This window comes from Xenopus tropicalis, chromosome 2, assembly GCF_000004195.4.
Source record: "Xenopus tropicalis strain Nigerian chromosome 2, UCB_Xtro_10.0, whole genome shotgun sequence".
In the NCBI taxonomy this organism is placed as follows: Eukaryota; Metazoa; Chordata; class Amphibia; order Anura; family Pipidae; genus Xenopus; species Xenopus tropicalis.
This window is the reverse complement of record NC_030678.2, coordinates 108,341,850-108,363,700: the sequence shown is the minus strand read 5'-3', so window position 1 is coordinate 108,363,700 and position 21,851 is coordinate 108,341,850. Positions and strand designations below refer to the sequence as shown.

General features: G+C 37.7%; 1 protein-coding gene across 5 annotated transcripts in view; it reads right to left on the bottom strand.

Annotated features, from left to right (window-relative positions):
• The window catches only part of dmd.3 (LOC105946662), a 1,093,908-nt gene that overhangs the window by 46,742 nt on the left and 1,025,315 nt on the right, over positions 1-21,851 (bottom strand). For all 5 annotated transcript variants that reach the window (XM_031897001.1, XM_031896997.1, XM_031896998.1 and 2 more), the window contains 3 exons: positions 20,738-20,939; positions 18,648-18,733; positions 12,892-13,049 (listed from right to left, as the gene is read on the bottom strand). In XM_031897001.1, coding sequence (XP_031752861.1) covers positions 12,892-13,049; positions 18,648-18,733; positions 20,738-20,939 — 446 coding nt within the window. The remainder of the gene's footprint in view (positions 1-12,891; positions 13,050-18,647; positions 18,734-20,737; positions 20,940-21,851) is intronic.

Genomic DNA, 21,851 nt, shown 5'->3' with positions numbered 1-21,851 from the left:
GTAAATTAATTATAATATTTTAAAATATGTGTGCAGGAGATAAATCATTACAGTAAGGAAAAGCACAGAAATGCACATAGATTCAGGGGCATAATGAAGTAGTCATAAGGGACTCCGGTTCTTCCGATATCAGTATTCCAGAACATTATTAGAGCAGTTGATTAATATGCATATTTTAATAGGAAAAGATACATTCGTTACTGAATGGCGCTCGGCATGTTGCAACGGGAATGAAAATGAGACGTTAAAAGCATCCGGCTGTCTTTTGTTAATCAGCATAAATTAGATATAGAGAAAAAGTCACACAGAGAAAACCATAATTCAGAAAAATATATCTGCTTTATTTTGTAGCCTACAATCAATACTAATTTGTTAATTGTCACAAAGGCTGGATGGCTGCACTACTCAATGGAATTTCTACGGAGAAACCACAGTGCTTGGTTCAGATGGGCTCTTTTAAAATGCATCAAACTGATGGGAATTGCTTGAAGATTTAACGTCACGTGGCTGAAAGCTGGTCAAGGTCACACTAAGCTTTTCTTGCGGATCGTTCTTTCAGCTGCTGGTACAATTTCTAGATGACCTCTAAATCTAGCAAAGGGCAGGCACCGAGGATTTACTTAAATAAAGGAATCACTGCTGGTGTCCTGCAGGTCACAATGAAAAAAATATTTGTGAACCTGTTCATTGCCCCACAAAAGTGAAATATATTGCTTTGTCTGGCCACAGCTTTCTCTTTTTTTCCCCCTTCACCTCATCTAATTTCAACTATAGGCTTTCCTGCTCTTAAATCCAAACTGTGCCTGTTCTTTGATAAGAGAGAGAACAAAGGGGAAAGTAGGTCCAGCAAAAAAGTAATGATTTGCTTCTTTTCATTCTGTTGCTTCGGTACTCAGGTTTCTGACCCTACCTCTTATAATATTTTTAGCCACAAGCCAAAACAAATATATAGGTTTTGTGTTTCCTAGAGACATACATGAGCCATTGTTTACCTTTCGTTCAACAGACATGCACATTGAAGGTATAATATGGTACAGCCTAGTATTGGGGAAGGCACACGGGGGATTCCTACAAAGCAGTCAAGATTGACTTTTTTAGCCGCGAGGAACATTTAAATATAAAAACAGTTGTGGAGCAACCTAGCATGAAAATAGTTCAGAGGGGGATGACCAATAAGGCATGTGATTAGTTATTTAGTAGCCCAATGTGGACTGGCAGTTTACTGGAGGCTCTGTGTGGCAGTGAATATTGTCTTTATGCCTCCAACTTGCATTCAAGTCAGAAATTCAAAAATGAGCACCTATTTTCAGGCCACTGGGAGCAACATCAAAGGCGCTGGTGGGCAACATGTCGCTCACGAGCCACTGGTTGGGGACCACTGATCTAGACCCTAGTCCCATGCAGGACTCTTCTATATGAAACCAGGAGATACATGGTATTAGCCTTACATATTCTTACATGAGAATTAACATGCACTCCTTATCAGTCACATATAATGGCCCTCAAAAAAAAACAGTTCCCTTGACGGACCAATATGCTTACTAGATAAATACATGATCATTTTTTTTACAATTTATTAAGCCCCATGAGTGCACATTTTTTCATTTTTTGATAGATAGATAGACAGATATAAACACTCAACTTCTGACAGACATGTACAGTTGTGCCAGTATAATGAGTGAATGAAGATAAACATCTCAAACATTTCTAGCATGCTCATAAATTGTCACTGTTCATACATAATGACAAGCCTCAAACAATCATTCCAGGGTGCAAATTCTAGGTTCATTTTGCAAATCCTGCAAGCCTTATTCTGTACACAAACCACTATTCCAATTCAAAGCATCATAGATCACTCCCGGTGAACCCGACATGCATTTTCTGGAAGGAAGATTTACTGTGCCATGTTTTGACAATATAATTACTTACACTCAAATGGAGTGTGCTGATCCTTTGTTCCTGTATACATTCAGACTACTTTGCACCTCTGCTAAGTGGCAGAGTCAAGGGGAAAATGACAGACTCCACCCCACCCCCAACACACAAACTAAATACAGAGCCTGTCTACATGTCAATACATACATAGACAAGCACTTGACTGCTAACATAATATGTAAAACATATTTTCACATGCATACAGAACTACACTGACATTTTAATGCAGGACACTTTACCTAGACATCTGGCTCACAATGTTAAACAATTTTAAAGGAGAACTATACCCCCAGAATGAACACCTAACCAACAGATAGTTTATATTATGTTGAGTGACCTATTAAAGTAAATCAGTAAATATTGCCCTTTTACATCCTTCCCCTTGATCCACCATTTAGTGATGGGCTGTGTGCTCCCTCAGAGATTGCATGACCGGAAATAATGCAGCTCTGTCTGTAACAGGAATAGTGCGGAAGCAAAAGACAGTACTTTGTCCATTAACTGGCAGATGTGGCCTAGCATGTATGTGTGCACTGCGAATCCTATGATCCCAGGAGGTAGCCCTTAATTCTTAAAGTTACAATTTTTTATTTAGGAGTACACAATAGCACATACTACTAAAAAGTATATTTTCATGAAAATGGCTTATTTAAATGAAGCAGGGTTTTACATATGAGCTTGTTTATGCAAAAAGACATACATTGTTTGGAGGTACAGTCTTCCTTTAAACAACCATACCACCTTTAACCACTGAATGGAATACTGTGGATATGCTGTGCTGTCAAATAAAAGTTTGCTCCATACATTGTTCTCCTCTGTTTTTAGGATCGGGGCAACACTAGAACACTAAAATAATTCTCACAAAGCAGCATCACTACTCTATCATAGTTTAGTTCAAAAAGAAGGGGTTGAAATAACATTTTTAATGAATTAGGATTGATATTGTATGTCTTGATATAATACCAATTTTTTTTTTTCTAATGAAAAAGTTCGCGAATCTCAGTTGCTGCTCCAGGAGCATAAGAGATTCTACAGATACCATACATGTAGAAAGCAAAGTTTTTGGAATGAATTATGGTATGGGACACAGATCAATTGTTAATGTTGGAGAAGAAAAGCTGGAAAAACACTGATAAACAAGATGCAATAGCAGTTTCCAGAGCTGGTGGGGGCATGTCAGCGACATTAGTGAGATATTTATGCTTTTCCTGACTTTCGCACAATATAAATTTCACCACCTCAGTCACAGATGAAGTGTAGGGTGAAAAATACCGGCTATATTAATTTCTGGCCCTATATGATACATTTTTAGTACAAACCGGATTCCAAAAAAGTTGGGACACTAAACAAATTGTGAATAAAAACTGAACGCAATGATGTGGAGGTGCCAACTTCTAATATTTTATTCAGAATAGAACATAAATCACGGAACAAAAGTTTAAACTGAGAAAATGTACCATTTTAGGGGAAAAATATGTTGATTCAGAATTTCATGGTGTCAACAAATACCAAAAAAGTTGGGACAAGTAGCAATAAGAAGAGCTGGAAGACCAAATAACACTAATTAGGTCAATTGGCAACATGATTGGGTATAAAAAGAGCTTCTCAGAGTGGCAGTGTTTCTCAGAAGCCAAGATGGGTAGAGGATCACCAATTCCCACAATGTTGCGCAGAAATATAGTGGAGCAATATCAGAAAGTTGTTACCCAGCGAAAAATTGCAAAGATTTTGCATCTATCATCATCAACTGTGCATAACATCATCCGAAGATTCAGAGAATCTGGAACAATCTCTGTGTATAAGGGTCAAGGCCGTAAAACCATACTGGATGCCCGTGATCTCCGGGCCCTTAAATGACACTGCACCACAAACAGGAATGCTACTGTAAAGGAAATCACAGAATGGGCTCAGGAATACTTCCAGAAACCACTGTCAGTGAACACAATCCACCGTGCCATCCGCCGTTGCCAGCTGAAACTCTACAGTGCAAAGAAGAAGCCATTTCTAAGCAAGATCCACAAGCTCAGGCGTTTTCACTGGGCCAGGGATCATTTAAAATGGAGTGTGGCAAAATGGAAGACTGTTCTGTGGTCAGACGAGTCACGATTCAAAGTTCTTTTTGGAAATCTGGGACGCCATGTCATCCGGACCAAAGAGGACAAGTTGTTATCCCAAGTTGTTATCAACGCTCAGTTCAGAAGCCTGCATCTCTGATGGTATGGGGTTGCATGAGTGCGTGTGGCATGGGCAGCTTGCATGTCTGGAAAGGCAGCATCAATGCAGAAAAATATATTCAGGTTCTAGAACAACATATGCTCCCATCCAGAAGTCATCTCTATCAGGGAAGACCCTGCATTTTTCAACAAGATAATGCCAGACCACATTCTGCATCAATCACAACATCATGGCTGCGTAGAAGGATCCGGGTACTGAAATGGCCAGTCTGCAGTCCAGATCTTTCACCTATAGAGAACATTTGGTGCATCATAAAGAGGAAGGTGCGACAAAGAAGGCCCAAGACGATTGAACAGTTAGAGGCCTGTATTAGACAAGAATGGGAGAGCATTCCTATTCCTAAACTTGAGAAACTGGTCTCCTCGGTCCCCAGACGTCTGTTGAGTGTTGTAAGAAGAAGGGGAGATGCCACACAGTGGTGAAAATGGCCTTGTCCCAACTTTTTTGGGATTTGTTGACACCATGAAATTCTGAATCAACATATTTTTCCCTTAAAATGGTACATTTTCTCAGTTTAAACTTTTGTTCCGTGATTTATGTTCTATTCTGAATAAAATATTAGAAGTTGGCACCTCCACATCATTGCGTTCAGTTTTTATTCACAATTTGTTTAGTGTCCCAACTTTTTTGGAATCCGGGTTGTACTTACTTTGTAACTTGATTTGTAGCGGAAGATGGACATTCACATTAGAAATGTATGGATATAAAACATTAATGCCGGTGATGTTAACATCTGATGTAACTGTAAATGCCACCATCATTGTCAGGACTGTATAAAATGTAAAGAGCAATATGTAATTCCTTAGTGTCTATTCCTTTATAAAGTAACACCTCACAAAACCTCTTTGAAATGCAAGCAAATCTCCACTTGGCGGAAACAACTGCCATCTTTCCGAAGTATAATGAAGAAGAGGAAACCTGTAAAGCAGACAAAGCCACTACAGACGGGTAACCTTAAAATAATGGTTTCTTACACAAGCTTTCAGCTTTTCATTTCCCTACGGGCACACACCGAGCTCAAGATCTGTGAAGCCTGTGTTTGCTTTATAAAAACAGTCACATTCGTTTGCTCTGCCATACAAACAGGGCCCGTGAAGCCCAAGTGAAATGGAAGCAGAGGTAAAGCTGTTCTAATGACATTTACAGCGATGGTTTGCTTAAAGTGGGGGGTTGAGCAGAAAGTATTACTGTTCTCCAAAGGCTAACATGATTTATGTCAAGGGACCACACAATATGCCAGATAAACAAACAAGAGCTTTTTCATTCATCCCCACTACACAATACTGTAATCAGCATGTTCCGGATTGTCCTACATTTCCTCAAGGAAAATAAAGAGTCGCTGCTTTCTACTTTTCATTATTTGGTTTTATAAATGGATTTTTATTTGAAAGCACATGAAAATCAATGATTTGACAGTTTGTTTCCATCATACTGTTTTCTTTGGTCAGTGTGTAATATTTACCAGAATACACTTCATATACAGCTTATAAGAGAAATGCAAAGCAAGGCTGGGCAGTAAATCAATGAGTAATGTTTCATGCTGACAGCAGGGGGACTACACATATCTGATACAAGACTTTCTTAAATATTTTTAAAACTAAGCATTCGTTAATTAGCAGAAACTTGTGACAAAATTTCCAGATTTGGTTAATCAACAGTAAACTAAAAACCATTAAGGGCAGTGGCGCATGGGGAGATTAGTTGCCCCGCAATGCCATTCCACCGGCAAGAATGTAAATCACCGGTGTGATAGTATATGCGTCAATACGATTTCCCGAAGTCGTCCGAAGTTTCCTCTAAAGGGAACTTGGGCGACTTTGGGAAATCTGAAAACATCTGAAACAGCTGAAAATTTTACTGCAAATGCGCTTAAGTCAGTCAAAGGAAAGACAAAAAAATAAATATATATATATATATATATATACACATATTGTTATTTATATTATTAAATGTGGACTATATATTATTAAATGTTCATGTGGACTAATGTATGAGAGATATCCTACCAAAGAATGTGGTTTGTTTTGAACTGGTAAAGTTGCTGTTCCTGATTTTTATGCCAGCTATTACTATCCAGCCACTTGTTTATAAAAAAAAAAAAAAAAAAATACAATAAACAAAACCTTGTTGTTTTCATTGTGTTTGTCTTTTGCTTTAATTGGGCAATACAGTAGAGTGTTGGCTTCCTAGCCAGTAGTTCTGTGGTTAAATGACATGTATGTCTCCTTCCTTTCCTTCAATGAATGTATAAAATACATTAGCATATTAAAAACAGAGGAGTCAGAGTCATGGAGTCGGAGTCGGAAGTATCAGAAACTGAGGAGTCGGAGAATTTATCTACCGACTCCACAGCCCTGTTCTAACAACAGGCTTCAGCTTAACAGCTCTCTATTAGACTCTTTTATGGTGAAGACACACAGAGCTGCTAGCAGCAGCTACTTGTCACGGCTACTAAAATAGACAATGCTGATCTTTTACTGACAACGTCTCTATGTGTGTTTTAGCAGTGGCAATTCTCAGGGGCACATTTACTAACCCACGAACGGGCCGAATGCGTCCAATTGCGTTTTTTTCGTAATGATCGGTAATTTTGCGATTTTTTTCGGCGTCTTTACAATTTTTGCGTAAAAACGCGAGTTTTTCGTAGCCATTACGAAAGTTGCGCAAAGTCGCAATTTTTTCATAGCGTTAAAACTTGTGCGACTTTGCTACAAAAAATCGCGACTTTGCGCAACTTTCGTAAAGACGCCGAAAAACTCACGTTTTTACGCAAAAATCGTAAAGACGCCGTGTACCAGAGCCCTAAAGTTAGTATTAGTAAGATTTTTTTAAGCATCTTTCATTTGATCTATACTTAATATTCTGGCTTTTTGTAGCCTGCAAGCACAAATGCACTCTGTAAGGCTGTCTTATAAGAGATAAACTGTGGGTAATATGATAAAAATAAAATAAAAAAACCCAACCAAATTGTGGCTGCTAGGTCAGTGCAATTGGTTACACTTAGGGGCCCATTTACTTACTCACGAACGGGCCGAATGCGTCCGATTGCGTTTTTTTCGTAATGATCGGTATTTTGCGATTTTTTCGGAAAATTATTGCGACTTTTTCGTTACCAATACGATTTTTGCGGAAAAACGCGAGTTTTTCGTAGCCATTCCGAAAGTTGCGATTTTTTCGTAGTGTTAAAACTTGCGCAAAACGTCGCGCCTTTTAAGTTTTAACGCTATGAAAAAGCGCAACTTTTCGCGCAAGTTTTAACGCTACGAAAAAATCGCAACTTTCGGAATGGCTACGAAAAACTTGCGTTTTTTCGCGCAAATCGTATTGGTAACGAAAAAGTCGCGATAATTTCCGAAAAGTCGTAAAGGCGCCGAAAAAATCGCAAAAAATATGAAAAAGACGCAAAATGTTCGTTTTCCAATCGGAATTTTTCCAATTCGGATTCGAATTCGTGGGTTAGTAAATCAGCCCCTTAAGTTTGTTAAGTTTTAAGCATAAAAAAGTGGGAATAGCTTGATACCTGTCCCCTACTGTGTCACTAACACCTTTCTTGCACTTGATCCTGCCCCAACACTTGGTGCACCAAAAAATACCAGTGACACATACCAGGCACTGTCAGATGATTTTGCAAGTAAGATAAGGGCAAAGATCAGCACAGCAGCCCACAGATATTCCTTCCTGTGAACTCCAAAGGGTGCTTAGCGCATTTAGGAATGTCTGTATTCAAAGGAGAGCGGAGATTTGTGACTTCACCTCTTTACCGGCTTCTAAATGTTACGTATCTTCTGCCTGCCTCACTTTCCCTTCTAATTATGGAAGCTTTTACTTATGAGGTAGGCAGGCAGGGAGACAGACAACCTCCTCCAAAAAAAGAGCTGGACCTGACGTCCTCCCCTGAATGTGTGTATGTGAAACGCATCAGGGGAGGACATCGCTGGGCAGGGGCAGCAGCAATAGGGTCGGGTCTGGGCCGCTGGGGCCCATCAGGTTTGGGGTATTTTCCTGGTGGCCCAGTCCGACCCTGCAAGCAATTGCGATATAGAGCCCCGGGATGAATCATATTTATGATCTATGGCTTTGTGTAATACTTGTAATTGTGTTATTTTGTTTCATTATATTATTTTACTTGATGTGAGTTGTAGTTGAACATTGATACACAATTCGGTCATGTATCTTTAAGATGAAGCTTGTAGGTGGTGCTGTAAGCAGGAACAAAGGGACTTATGCAGGGCCGGATTTCAAAACCGCCCGCCCCCAGTCGCATGCACGAGTGCGCATGCGTGAACAGCGGGGGCGGGGGGTAGGCCAAACTTGCATACAAAGCACTGGGGAGACTGGGGAAAACAAATTTTAAAATTTTGGTGCGGCAGGGCGGCATGCCGCCCCCAGGTTTCTGCCGTCCTAGGCCTGGGCCTTTGTGGCCTCTCCACAAATCCGGGCCTGGACTTATAAGAAGTGTTAATCAATTTGGCAGTATATATCATGTTTGAGAAAGAGAAGCAAGTTATGAAACGTCACATGTATTTTGCATGCTGCTTTTAATATTTTCAATATAGATGGATTTTTGCATACTTAAAGAGTGCTAGTGACTTTTGTATGTGGTTCACCCCTTGCAAGGGTTTGACACTTCGCAAAATTGTATGTACAATACCCCAAAAAGGTGTGTGTATTCCAATTCAAGATTTCAGGGGTGCTACATTGGTGGCGCTATATAGACAAGTGCATCACGCAAAGAAAGAAATCTGTCCAATAGATAGGTGACTGATCTCCAGCCATATATCTATTGCAAAGGCTTTGGTTTTGACCCTATATAAGGGCCAGTAAACTGCTGATTCAACTAATATCAGCTGTGTATAACCACCTTTAGTCTAATTAAAATTCCTAAAAAAATCCAGCATATATTAGAATAATAACAGAACATTTAGCACACAGTATATTACAGTTCTAACTTTTCTTGTTTTTTTTTTTTTTTTTTATCATAAATGGCCATCACCTGTTACATGAAGAATAACTGTGCAGCAAGACCCCCGGATTTCCCAAAAATCAGAAGAGAACTTCATCATTGTTAAGACTTTCTCAATTTGATTAACATATGTTCCACAACATTCCCTGCCTGAGAAAATCCTTTACTTGGTTTTTAGCCAGCATAGAGAAAACTGCTATTGTGTTCCTAAAGGCTTGCAGAAACAAAGGCATGTCCAGCACAAGGCTAGCATACGATATTGAAGAGACGGTTCTATTCAGAGCATTTGAATTTGTCGGCTAAACATATCGAGCTGTTTATAGAGTGAGAGTAGCAGACAATACTCATTAATATAAAGGGATCAGTAAATTAAAATACTGTCATTTATTGTGGCTTTGAGAACTAATTGGATCATAGACAGACAAACACAGTTTAAAGTAATACTGACACTAAAAAAATGTGCTTCAAAGTAAATGTAATATTCTTTTAAATGTTAGATGAAAATTCAAATGGAAATATTGATGTGTATGAAGGAAAGTGTGTCTGCAGAAGACTTTGTGCAACAAAGGAAAAATGGTTAGCGCTTTTGCCTTTCTACTGGCGATTCACTTTGTTGCTGTTGGAAAAGCATTTTGGAGAGATTAATCGCTCGCTGTAGCAGAGATTTTTCGTGGGCGACTGATCTCTCTGTGGGACATTAGCCTTAGCAAAATATTTATCCCATTTAGGCTTAGCATCCTTGTTTGCACTTATTAGTTACATTTGTGTTTATACATAAGTCACAAATATTCAGGTTAATTCTTCTTCATTGCCAGAGCTTTAAACAATAATTATTTCCAAAGTATTAAAAAGAGCAGTCAACCTTTCAGAAGACTCACAGTAGTAAAATTAGGTAATAATAAAACAGCAGGGAGGTGATTTATGGTGGAATAAACCAGTTGATTCCCTATGTGTGGAATTAGAAACATATATTTTGCCTTCAGTGGCTGCTTCTTTGCTAAAGAAAAAGGTTGCAGGGGTAAATCGAATGGTTATTGTTCTACAAGGCAAGCAAAGTACTTTAATATTGTTACAGTTATATTATCTCACTGATGCACTGTTTATTTATGAACACATAAAGTGGTACCATGAAAAGTGACATAGCTACAAAAACTTTTTATTGCTGGTAACACATTGTTACTTAACCTTCCATAATGACAAAGACTACACTGTGATATTAATATATGGATATTCTGGAGTGGTTCTTTAGAAATGTTTTATGTAGGGGGACTTTTCAGCTACACCTTAGGGGGAAACTGTACCTTCAGAACAAATAATTAACCAACAGATTTATATCATATTAAATCGCCTATTAAAGAATGTTACCAAATGGAATATATCAGGAAATATTGGATGCAGGAAGCTCTAACGGATAAACAGGAAGAAGTGTGGAAGTAAAAGACAGAACTTAGTCAACTTAGTCCAATAATTGGCTGATGTGACCTAGCATGCATGTGTGCTGTGGTTTGTTTGCGTGCATCATAAAACTGAATTATGCCTGGGGGCAGCATTAGTACTTTAGGATTACCTAAGGAAGGAGGGTTTTACAGATAAACTGTTTAATGTGATACATTTTTATGGAGACCTACACTGGACCTGAAATGAGTAGTAATATCCCAGTGGATTTTTGTCCATCTGTCCCCTGCCTGCTTACTGACTAGATTAGTTATAAAACTTTCTGATTTCTCTTAAAGGAGTGCATGTGAGAGCAGTTTTATTTCCACAGTGTGCAGGGAACTTGCATAATGCTTGTGCAAATATACCTGTATCGCTATTACATTTGTATGTTTTTGATGTTGATGCCAAGTAAATAGAATGAATTAATATTTGCACAAGGAAAAAAATTGCAATAGTCTTTCGTCTTCCCTTTTTCTCGCACTCACTCTCTTCTTTTTCCTTTTTAGAGAAAACATTGTATACCTGCTTCAGAAAAGATTACAAAAAAGAATATGTGCAATTAAATGTGTTCCGTACTTGCGGGAAAAAACTTCCATTAATCCTGTAAAGTATTTGCTGCTGCATTTCCCATCAGGCAAAGGAACATTATCTCAATCAGTGCCTGGGATGATTAGTAGGTTCCGACTTATCTGCTTGTAGATTCCGAACAGAACATAGCGAGCAGAAACCAATGGACAAATAAAGCAGGTTTACTTTACAGTTTTGAGAAATACAATTGCATTCAGGCCACTGCAGCATTCATTCAATAAAGCAGCCTATGGTCCAACATCTGATTTGTATTACACTATCTTGCAAAGAAAAACACTTTCACATGTATAAATGCGAGCAAATATTTACACTGAATGGTAACATCTGATGAGCAGGAGGTCTCAGAATGGAGCATTGCTGCTATTAAAGTTATTGCTTTTCACCCAATTACACTCTAGTAAACGGAGGCAAAGCGTGATAAAATAGCTTGCCCTGGGTCACTGGTAAAAATTGAGTCTGTATTATATTCCAGAAAAAACAGAGATTTGTTAGGCTGCATATTGCACTGCAGAAATAGTATCCCCTCAGCTATGGCTTCTTCTAGCGGAGGCAGTGCTGTGAAAATATACTTATACTCTGCATTGCTACTGTGCTACCTCACACACGGCCTAGCAGCATGTAAAATGCAGAAATGAAGTTCAGTAGGACGCATGTTAAATGAACCAGTACCAATGAACCAAGTCATACTCCTAAATTAGAGACAATATACATTTTCAGACTAAAAGGGACCCTACAAATCAGTAACGTCACTCTTTCCAACCTCATACTATAAGGGGCAGATTTATCAAAATGAGATTTTAGAGCTTAATACGTAAAAACTCACCTATGTTCTGTTCATTCATATGGGTTTAATCAAATGGTATAGGCTTACTTTCACCTATTGATAAATGCAAAAATCCCATAGGAATGAATAGAACGTGGGTGAATTTCTCTGTATTAAAGTTATAGTGAAAAAAAAAGCTACTCTTCAAAATATTAATGAAAATTAAAAGTTACCTACAGGTCATGTTGATTGTTTTTTACCGATATATTTGCTTTTGTTAGTAATTGTTACTAAGCACACAAACCTGACTGTTTTGCCAATGGACTACTGCTGCGCAAATATGGCAGCCCCCTTGTAGGGAATCAGATAGGTAATGTAAAAGCATCAGGCAAAATTATAAATAGTATGCAAAGACAATATTATGGCAAATGTAAAAGAAAGATTAATTTCTGGTGTCAGCATCTCTTTAAGCTCTTAAATCACATTTCGATAAATCTGCCCCTAAGTAATAAATAACAAAAACTCCTGAAACCTCCCTCAACGCACTACATCTTCTAGAAGTAATGTTATGGGGGGGTCTCCTTTTTTGCATAAGCAAACACAATCTAATTTTCGGAATCTTTCCAATACATATTAGACAAAGTGAAAGGAGCACACTTGTTTCAGGAATGATGATTTTCCCCAACTCATTCATAAAAGATCAAAATATACATGAATAACCACTGTCCATTAGATGGACTTGTTTCTAGTAACATAAGGAGTGCAGCTGGCTGAAATCCTTTTACAGAGTGAGCAAATTAAAAATAAATAAAGCTTCCAATACTGTAGTGCCAAGGCAGAGATTAGGAAACTGTAATGAGAATTTCGAAGAAACAATCCCCGAGAAGAAAATTAAAGCGCATTTATTTCCTGTATCCAATTTAAATACATGAATGCAAAGACAGTCATGGGAAAAAACCAAAGTACTTACATACTGAAAGCAGCTTCGGACACTGGGTTCAATGTTACTGCCGCCAAAAGAGGCCACTTCTCCCAGCTGTCGGGGAATTTGAATTGCATCATGTAAAAGCAGGCCCAGTCTCCGCTGGTCACAGAATCCCGTGGAGCTTGCCACCTGCTTGAATAAGTCTGGAAAGGAAATATTAAAAAGATTAGGAAAAACCTATTTCACCCTTAAAGGGCCCACACTAAAAGATATTAATTTCAAGTGGCAGCCGACTGATCATGAATGGTGCAAAGCATATGAATCCTGGGAAGAAAAATTAGAATTATTTTCGCGGTATACTCTATGGGGCATATTTATTATGCTTTGTAAAAAACGGCGAGAAAATTCGCCAGGCTTCGCCATGTAAAAACGGCGTCATTGTTTTACGCATTTTTTCTTCCGCCGGAACTTATGGAAAATAACAGCGTAATATATGGCGTAATATATGGCGTAATATCCGGCGTTCAGATGGCGATCTTTTCCATTTATTTTACACTGCTTTTTACTCCGTTTTTTCTGCGAATTAGTTTTACACAGCATAATAAATACGCCCCTAAATGTTGCCTATTGGGTTTACTGCTACTAGAAATGGTGTAGGCTAATTATACATTCATTTTACTAGTCCTACTGGCCCTTTAAGAATAAAGCAAAATAATATAAATGAACAAATAAGAGCTCATGTTCACTCTACTAAGCATTTACAGTATATCCTATACAATAAAATGACAATATTTTGCTCACCATACTTTTTTAATTCAAAGAAAATGCAAATTTCAGCAAATAAAAGTTACAAACTTTGCTAAAGGTCTAATCACCTATTAACATCAATCAGATAGAAGCATTTACTAGTCACCTGTTTAAAAGCAAACAGCTAATTGGTTGCTATGGGTTATGGCATTTGACTTTTATTACATATGGGAGCATGTACTTGGTTCAACCCACATGAAAATAAGCTGTTTCTCTAATATCATACCAAATGTAAACACAAGAAACTACCAATGCCACTTTCTATATATTTTTATGGAAACAGCCTGTCATCTCTAGTGCAGGCATTTTTTTGGCCCACAATTAGAAATGACATTCAGTGCAATGGGGAAATCGCATCGAATTCCAACTCAGGGGGTTCTACTATCAGTTATTCCAATACTTTTAAATGACAATGCTTTCCTTGTAAAATCGCTCGAAAAAGGGTCTCATAGTGATTTGGTGCGATAAGCGATTTGAGTATTGTCGGTTTAGGTACTGGCGATATATAATATTCGCAGTGACTAATCTCTCCGTGGGACATTAGCCTTATAAAAGGATGCTGGGAATCGTAGGTCAACATCTATAGAACCACATTTAGAGAACAATTTTCCTACTTTTCCGCTGTTAGGGTAATGACCTTGCCCACATGTCATTTCTGTCCACACAGGCGATAGAATATCTAAAACTACCACTGTGATCCACAGGAACCACTGAAGCTAATATGTAAATTCCCTAAATTGTGAGAAAATGCAGAAGGAAATTACACACCAAGTGTTTTACCTTTGTGCATTATGGCAGACAACAACAAAAAGGTATTTTGGTCATTTTGACACCACAGCGGGAAGCAGTTTCTCATGGGCAAAAAAATATCCTTTGTGACCCTAAACCCTAGTTTCTAGTTTAAATAACACACACAGATGCACCAAATATCAAATCTGCAAAATAAAAAGACCACACATGACAATGCTTTATTCCAAAGGGGTGAGTCAGAGACCAACTATGTTTATCCTATGACCTCTAGGTATATGGAAGCAGAAGTATCATGCACAGATGGCATACATTGTAATGGCATTTTTTTTTGCACTTGGTGCATGTTCATAAGTCAGTAGAGGGTTGTGGAAGCAAGCTTAGTTGCATTAAAAAAAAAACAAAAAAAACAAACAAACACAACATAAACAATTTATGCGCTCAGCTTGCATTATTTTAATGCACAAAGAAACGCTTGTTTGTTAGAGCCCTAAGGGATCTTCAGCTATATGTACACACTGGCCTCTTAACTTGGGGTGCAGACAATTTTACTTAAAGGTTTAAACAGACTGGTCTCTTAAAACAAGCCCAACATTAAGCCAAGACTCGCATTACAGCGTTTACATCACCCTTATATTATGATCAATAATCACCTTCATGAAACATGAGAGAAAAAGCCTCACATACCAATTCATTGTATTCTCTTGTACTATTAAAAATTCAAAAACCTGGAAGTAAAAAAAAACTATTAAGAAAGAATTCTACTTTCCAGATAACTCCGCTCTGAGATGCGCTTGGCCACAAAGATGTGCATAATTAATGGACTTGGGTAAATTCTAATCAATAAAAAATATCCTCATTAAGTATGTTTACTATGGCCAAAGTTGTAAATGGCACAGCAGCGCCAACAGCTAAAAATTCCATTTCTATAGTCATTATAGCACCTTCCCGCTGAGGGAGAAGTTCATTAAACGTCTCATTGAGATGCATTTGGAGCAGTTGTAAATGTCCTAACAAGTTATACTTTACTGCGCCATTCATTGTGGAAATCAAACTTGAGAGCGCCGAGTAATCATCTCAAGAGCTTGTGAGTGTGCTCTGGTAATGTGTAGAGCAGCACGCGTGTCATTTATATTGGGCCCTAATAATACATGGAAGTGAGAGAAAACGATTCTAATCCTAAAACTTGAAAAGGCGTTTGAACTCTACAGTTAAATTCAATCTGTCATCTTCAAAATGAAGGGAATCATTTGAAGTGTTCTCTCACATGAATTAAGTAGAAAACTGAAAATAAACTCCAAATCTGTAAGAGGATATTATATGAAGCCTTAAATAAATGAAAGCAGATTGATAAGCACCTTTAGCCTGATTGGGTTTATATACCCATTAATATCCAACTCCTCTGATCATGAAGTATACATTAATGCAAGCGACTGATTCAGAGTTCTGCAACGCTGTTCTAGTCCGACCTTGCCCTGCGTCTAGACATTGCTTACTAATATTTAGAATTTAATTTTGCAAAGAAAAAAAAAATTAGCAATGCAACCCTTTCTTCTGTACCCACAGAGGTATTGTGCACCAAGTGCGGACATATTTGGTCATTATTAAAGGGAAATATATATTTTAAACCTCAATAGATTCATCATTCTAGAGCAACAACTAATTTATGCACTACATTATAACTTTGTGGTGCACATTAGTAGGTTTGAAGATCCTACTGCTGGGAAATGTAGCTTATTAGTATGTGGTGGGGAAGGTTTAGTTCATTCTCCATCCTAGTTTCATGATCCTCTCTACAGAGATATCCTGTTAACGGAGTATGAGAGCACTGACAGCTCCAAAAGTTATGGGAGCTCATTAGACAGATCCAGCGACACAAGCACTACTAGATTAACTCCTATAAATGCTATGTAAAGTAAAAGGGGTCTTCCATAGAATCACGTTGTAACACTCAAGAAAAAATAGCAGAAACATCAGAAAAAGATAGGGTTGCAACAAATTAAAACACACATTAAACAATCTCTCACTTGATTATTTTGAAGAGCCTTTTTTATTTCTAAATGGTAGATCTTTTACCTAACAGGAGATCTTTTTACCAACAGTTCTTATTATTTGTACCATACATTCCTACACACTGCTAACCTCGGCTCAGGCAGCCTCCAAAACGAGTAGCCAAAGTACTGACTACATTAACATTTATTTATAAAGCGCCAACATATTCCGCAGCGCTGTACAATAAGTGGGTTACATACATTGGACATACAGAGTAACATATAAAGCAATCAATAACCGATGCAAGAGGTGAAGAGGGCCCTGCCCAAAAGAGCTTACAATCTACAAGGACTATAAGCAGCTTTATATGTATGGAAAGTATCTCTACTGTATCTCTGCAATAACTCATGTGTCTAAATGAAAATACAAATCTAATAATATTCTGTACTCTAAGCTGTGTGACCAATTTACAATCTCTTTAAGAAAAAAATCCATGATAAGAAAAAGAATTCTTTTTCAGAGTACAGTATATATCTGTTTAAAAATTGAAATTCCTCCTGCAATTTCTAATAGCACACACAAGTCTCCCGTGTCCCCGAAACATTTAGTTAAATTACCTGGCTGCTGATAAAATTGATTATAATGTGTATAAATGAGAGACCTTAGATTGCAAGCTTTGCTGGAGCTGGGACTGATTTACAACATTAAATATCTTATATTTCATAACAGTGTTAAAACATACACATACTGTAGAATATCGTACAATCTGTGAATATGGAACAAATCAGCCTTAGTGCACCATCACAATGATACAAACTGAATAAATTACGCCTTTTATAGTTTGTAGATAAGCAACCACCTTTCCCCTTTGTGATGTTTTTCTTCTAGATAGCAGTTTTGCTTAAAAAAGGTGTTTTCAACTTTTTCCCACAATGCACCCTTTTCAATAAAAAAACTCAATGCAAGCTAGAAGCTTGAGATCGGCAGATTACTGCGCATCTCTGTACTAACATTTTATCACACCCCGGAGACTTCTATTCAAGCTATCTCCGCTAGCTCCAGGTAACTATGGTGCCTTGTGTACCCTTCAGTGCCAGCACAGAAATATATATTTTTTCTGCTTCTGCAATTTATTTACACAAAATATTGCTGCTAAGAATTTGGAATGAGAAATAAAGAAACAGCAAGGTAAACAGACTGCTAATATACAGGAGACGTGAGAGGAAAAACTGCCTTTACACACCAAAATTATTCTATTAAACAGAATGCTGTGTGTTTAACAACTGAATCCAAATGAATTCAATTAACACTGCTTGCTTGCTACACACACAGACATTTATAAAGGAATGTTATTGAATTGAATATGTAGAAAAAATATATATTTACTTACTGCCAGAAACCACTCTTGTGATTACTTAGGTTTTGTTTTTCCTAAACTTCATAGAGATGCCAGAGAGAAAACAGAAATATAAACCTAATATTCTCATACATTTGCTTCATAATTTTATCATTTGGAACCAGTACTTTTGTGCCCTACCACTGAAACTTGCATAATTAAAAAATAATGTAATCATTTTTAAAAATATCAGGATATTTTAATTACATTTCTCAAATGAAGCATTTGCACTTACAGGGCATATTATGGTACAATGTGTTTTTTTTATTAAAGTAACAAGATAAATCCCTTTGACCTTTCATGACTTGTATATAGTAGTGTAGACTTTACTGACCTGTTAGACACCCCCCAGTGATTTTAATCACTTGCCAGAGACCCCTTGCTGTTGCTCCTATTTGCAGAAGACTACACCTACCTGGGGTACTTCTGTAGAACCATCAAGTCACATGTATTCTTCTTCTTTAGGGTTTTAGAAAGATTAAGCTTGTGCTCCTAGAGTAAGGTCACAGGTTGGTGCAGAGCTTTTAAGATAATAGGAGCACCAGGGTCTCACATAAGGGATTACCATCACTGGGCGGGTGATTATACCATCTTTTTTGCCTTCTTTCCTCTTCTTTGTCCGGGGAGGTAAAGTTTATTAGCTTCCACAGAAACACCCTCCTGGCCCAGTGCAGTTTTCTGCTAACAGGAGCACCATCCAGGCATCTAAGATCACTTAGAGATGCCTAACAATTGGCACCCCACAGCAATTTCACCATTTGTTCATCTTTAATACTGACAAGTATGGTTTCCAAGTACTGCTAGGTAACACAGAAATTTATAAAGAAGCAAAATAGCAAGGAAAATATGAAATACTTACATCTGTACTTATCTTCCAAATGTGCTTTACACAGGGAAATTACACCAGTTTTAAAAGATAAGACGCGTATACGTCCCGTTCGACCCCTGTGAAGGGAAACAAAAACAGAGAAGTCAGGATAAATAATATTCAGGGGAAGAATCTGCAAGAAAATAAAATCGGTAATGGAAAGCTTGCTCCAGTGCTAGTCAACCCTAACAACCAATCAGCAGAAAGCATTTGCTGGCCTCAAGCAAACATTTGAGACTATTGGTTACTAGACCTATTATTACATTACCCCAAAAGCATTTTAAATAGGACATTAGGGCAGGGAGTAAGTAGAGGGCCTCATTGTGGCCAGTGTCCCCCACTGCTCACTAACTTCCATCTGAATGACTAAAAAGTTAGGAAATGGGTAGGAGGTATGTAAGCAGTGTGTATTTATGAGAAAGCAGAAGGTTTCTGCATTACAAAACAAAACACCTGGTGCAATACCTCAAGTCAAGAAGGCAATGTACAAAGTAACAAAACAAAAAAAAAAATGGCGGATTGTGCCTTTTTTTTTTTTTTTTTTTTTTGCTTTTTGCACTCTGCCTTCATAACCACTAAGGTTTTTGAAGTGTCTTTATAGAGCTTACTAAACTTCAGTATTTCTCCTAATATACAGAGAGTGGTGGGTTTTGGTAAAATATAAAACAATGTCATTTTGGTGGTCATACATGCACAGATATTATTGTAAGAAATGTTATTTGTGGCTGATATCGGCAAAAGCCTTGGATACCAGTCGCCTTGTCGATCAGGCAGGACTGAAAAATTTGATTGGGCCCCTTTGAAGGTGCCCAAACATCGTAACTTTAATGTTGAATCGTCAAATAGGGGTAACAAATTCCTTTGTCTTTACCTGCATATTCAAATCGTAATGTTAGTAGAGTGGACGAATGATCTTTCCTGTGGCAAATGGTTGTGGGAAAGATTATAATTATATCATGTATGGCCACCTTAAGTGGCAAATTAACTACAAATTAGATTAACTATCTTTCCTTAGCAACACATTTTCTATTTTTATGAGAAAAACATTCTTTATTTAATTGTGATGTTCCATCTACAACAATTCCAACCTTAAAACATCACAACTGCAATAATATAACATATATATTCAAGAAGACGTGTCTTTCTTCAAAGATGTCAATATTGTATCTATTAGGATGTGCCTTCACAGTGACAGTCACCTGTAGTAAAATAAAGTGGTTACAAATCCCAGTATCATTGATCCCAAAATAAACTCTAAAATGAATTAAGACACAAATCGAGTGCACCACTGTGCTGCGGCAGATTGTTTAGCAGCTTATTCTACACTTTGGGCCAGATTCAGTTAGATGAGAAAAGCTTATTTCAAGAAATCTCTATAAAAGTCTATAAGGAAATATTGAATTCAATTAAGAGATATGTTTTTCTCATGCAATCGAATCAAATTTGGCCCTTTGTGTTTTATACCCTCCTGCTCCTTTAAAGGGATACTGACACCAGAATTGTTTTACAACTATCATAAGATTATTCTTGCATGTGCTTTATAATTTTGTCTTAAAATTATTTGCCAAGGCTTTTCCAATGTCTCTCTGATCCCCCATGTTCCTCTATGAGGGGGCTGCCATATTTGTGCAGCAGAAGTCTGTTCGCTTTAGAAGCTATAACTGTCAGGTTGAAAAGGGACAGTCAGGTTGGTAACTCAGGAACTTCAGGTAACAATTACTTCAAAAAGCAGCCATATCAGCCAAAAATGTATGCAATGATTCAAAACAAGTAAAATGTGACCATATATTAAATGGTCCTCTAAGACTTTTTTGGTTTCATTTGCTACAATTTGGCCTACAACAGGTTAATCAAAAACCATATATAGCTGCAGTAATATTAATAGGACACAACACTCGGGGTTCGCATACTTTGATTCTCCTTTGAAGGCCTCTAAAAGCCTTTTAGCTTTATGAAAACTGAACTATGACCCGCCGCTCAGAAATGCAATCCATTCAGCGTGTTCTAAAGGTGACATTCAATTATCTTATGCCTAGCCATAAAACCTCCGAGCACACTGTAATCAGTACAATAGCACCCACGTGTCATAAACATTCAGCAGCCAGTTGAGGCACATGTCCACGCAGAGAGGAACGTTCACCAGATTATTGTGCTCTTGCTCCAGTCGATCATAAATTGTGGTCAAGCAATTAATAATCTGCAGGATGTCCATCAGCTGGTCATTCTGCTTCAGGTTGTGCTGGTCCAAGGCTTCACAAGCTGCAGACAGCCCTAGCAAATCCACTGCAAGAAGGGAAAAATAAACAGTCAGTTTTATGCTACATAATCCATAGTCCCTATATGTGTGTCACAGCAGGAACACATTGCTTTACATTTCTATATATAGTGATGGAATACTGAACACACCTCACTCAGTATTCAATTCTAAATACATGGTCTGTTTATTCAAGTAAAAATAGACCACACTTTGTTCCATCTCTGAGAAGCAGCTAATATATTAAAGAACAAGGAAGCTCCCAAGATCTGTTTACAAATCTTTTCTTTAATAGGTATTTTCTTTAATTTTTCTATATGAAATTGTATTAGAAGAGATCACTTAAAAGCAGCCATAAAAGGGCCAATCTAAGTGCACTTTCTAACTGGCCCATGGTCCAAATGGATGGAGGATGTACGAGGGGACACACACTGTAGGGTATCCTTTCTATTGCTCTATGCCTCATGTACTTGCAACAGGATGATTCCACAAGTTGCAGAGTTTATTTTCTGTCCAACCCCTTTAATTAAGCTATCCCTTTAACAACCCCTATGCACATTCACTTATGTAATGCACTGCAGAGATTTTCACGTTTACTTTCAGGACAGATGTATACATTTCTAATAGCTTATATCTTAACCCATAACCACTGCCCCAGTCACCCTTTGATTCTTTTGTATTAGCACTTGCAACTCCTGTGCATATTGTTGTTATTATTTAAAGAGAACAATCTACATTTGCATGTCAATTTTATAGTATAGTATACACATAAATCAAGGCAAACAGCTCTCAGACACATGGTCATAATTAAAACAAAACAAACTCTTGCCCTCAGCACTGGCCTCAGGTTTGTGCTATTTGTGCTGCCACACAAGGCACCATAGGAAAATATGATGTCAGATTTGTCAACCTTCTGTATAAATAAGTGAAACACAAGAAGT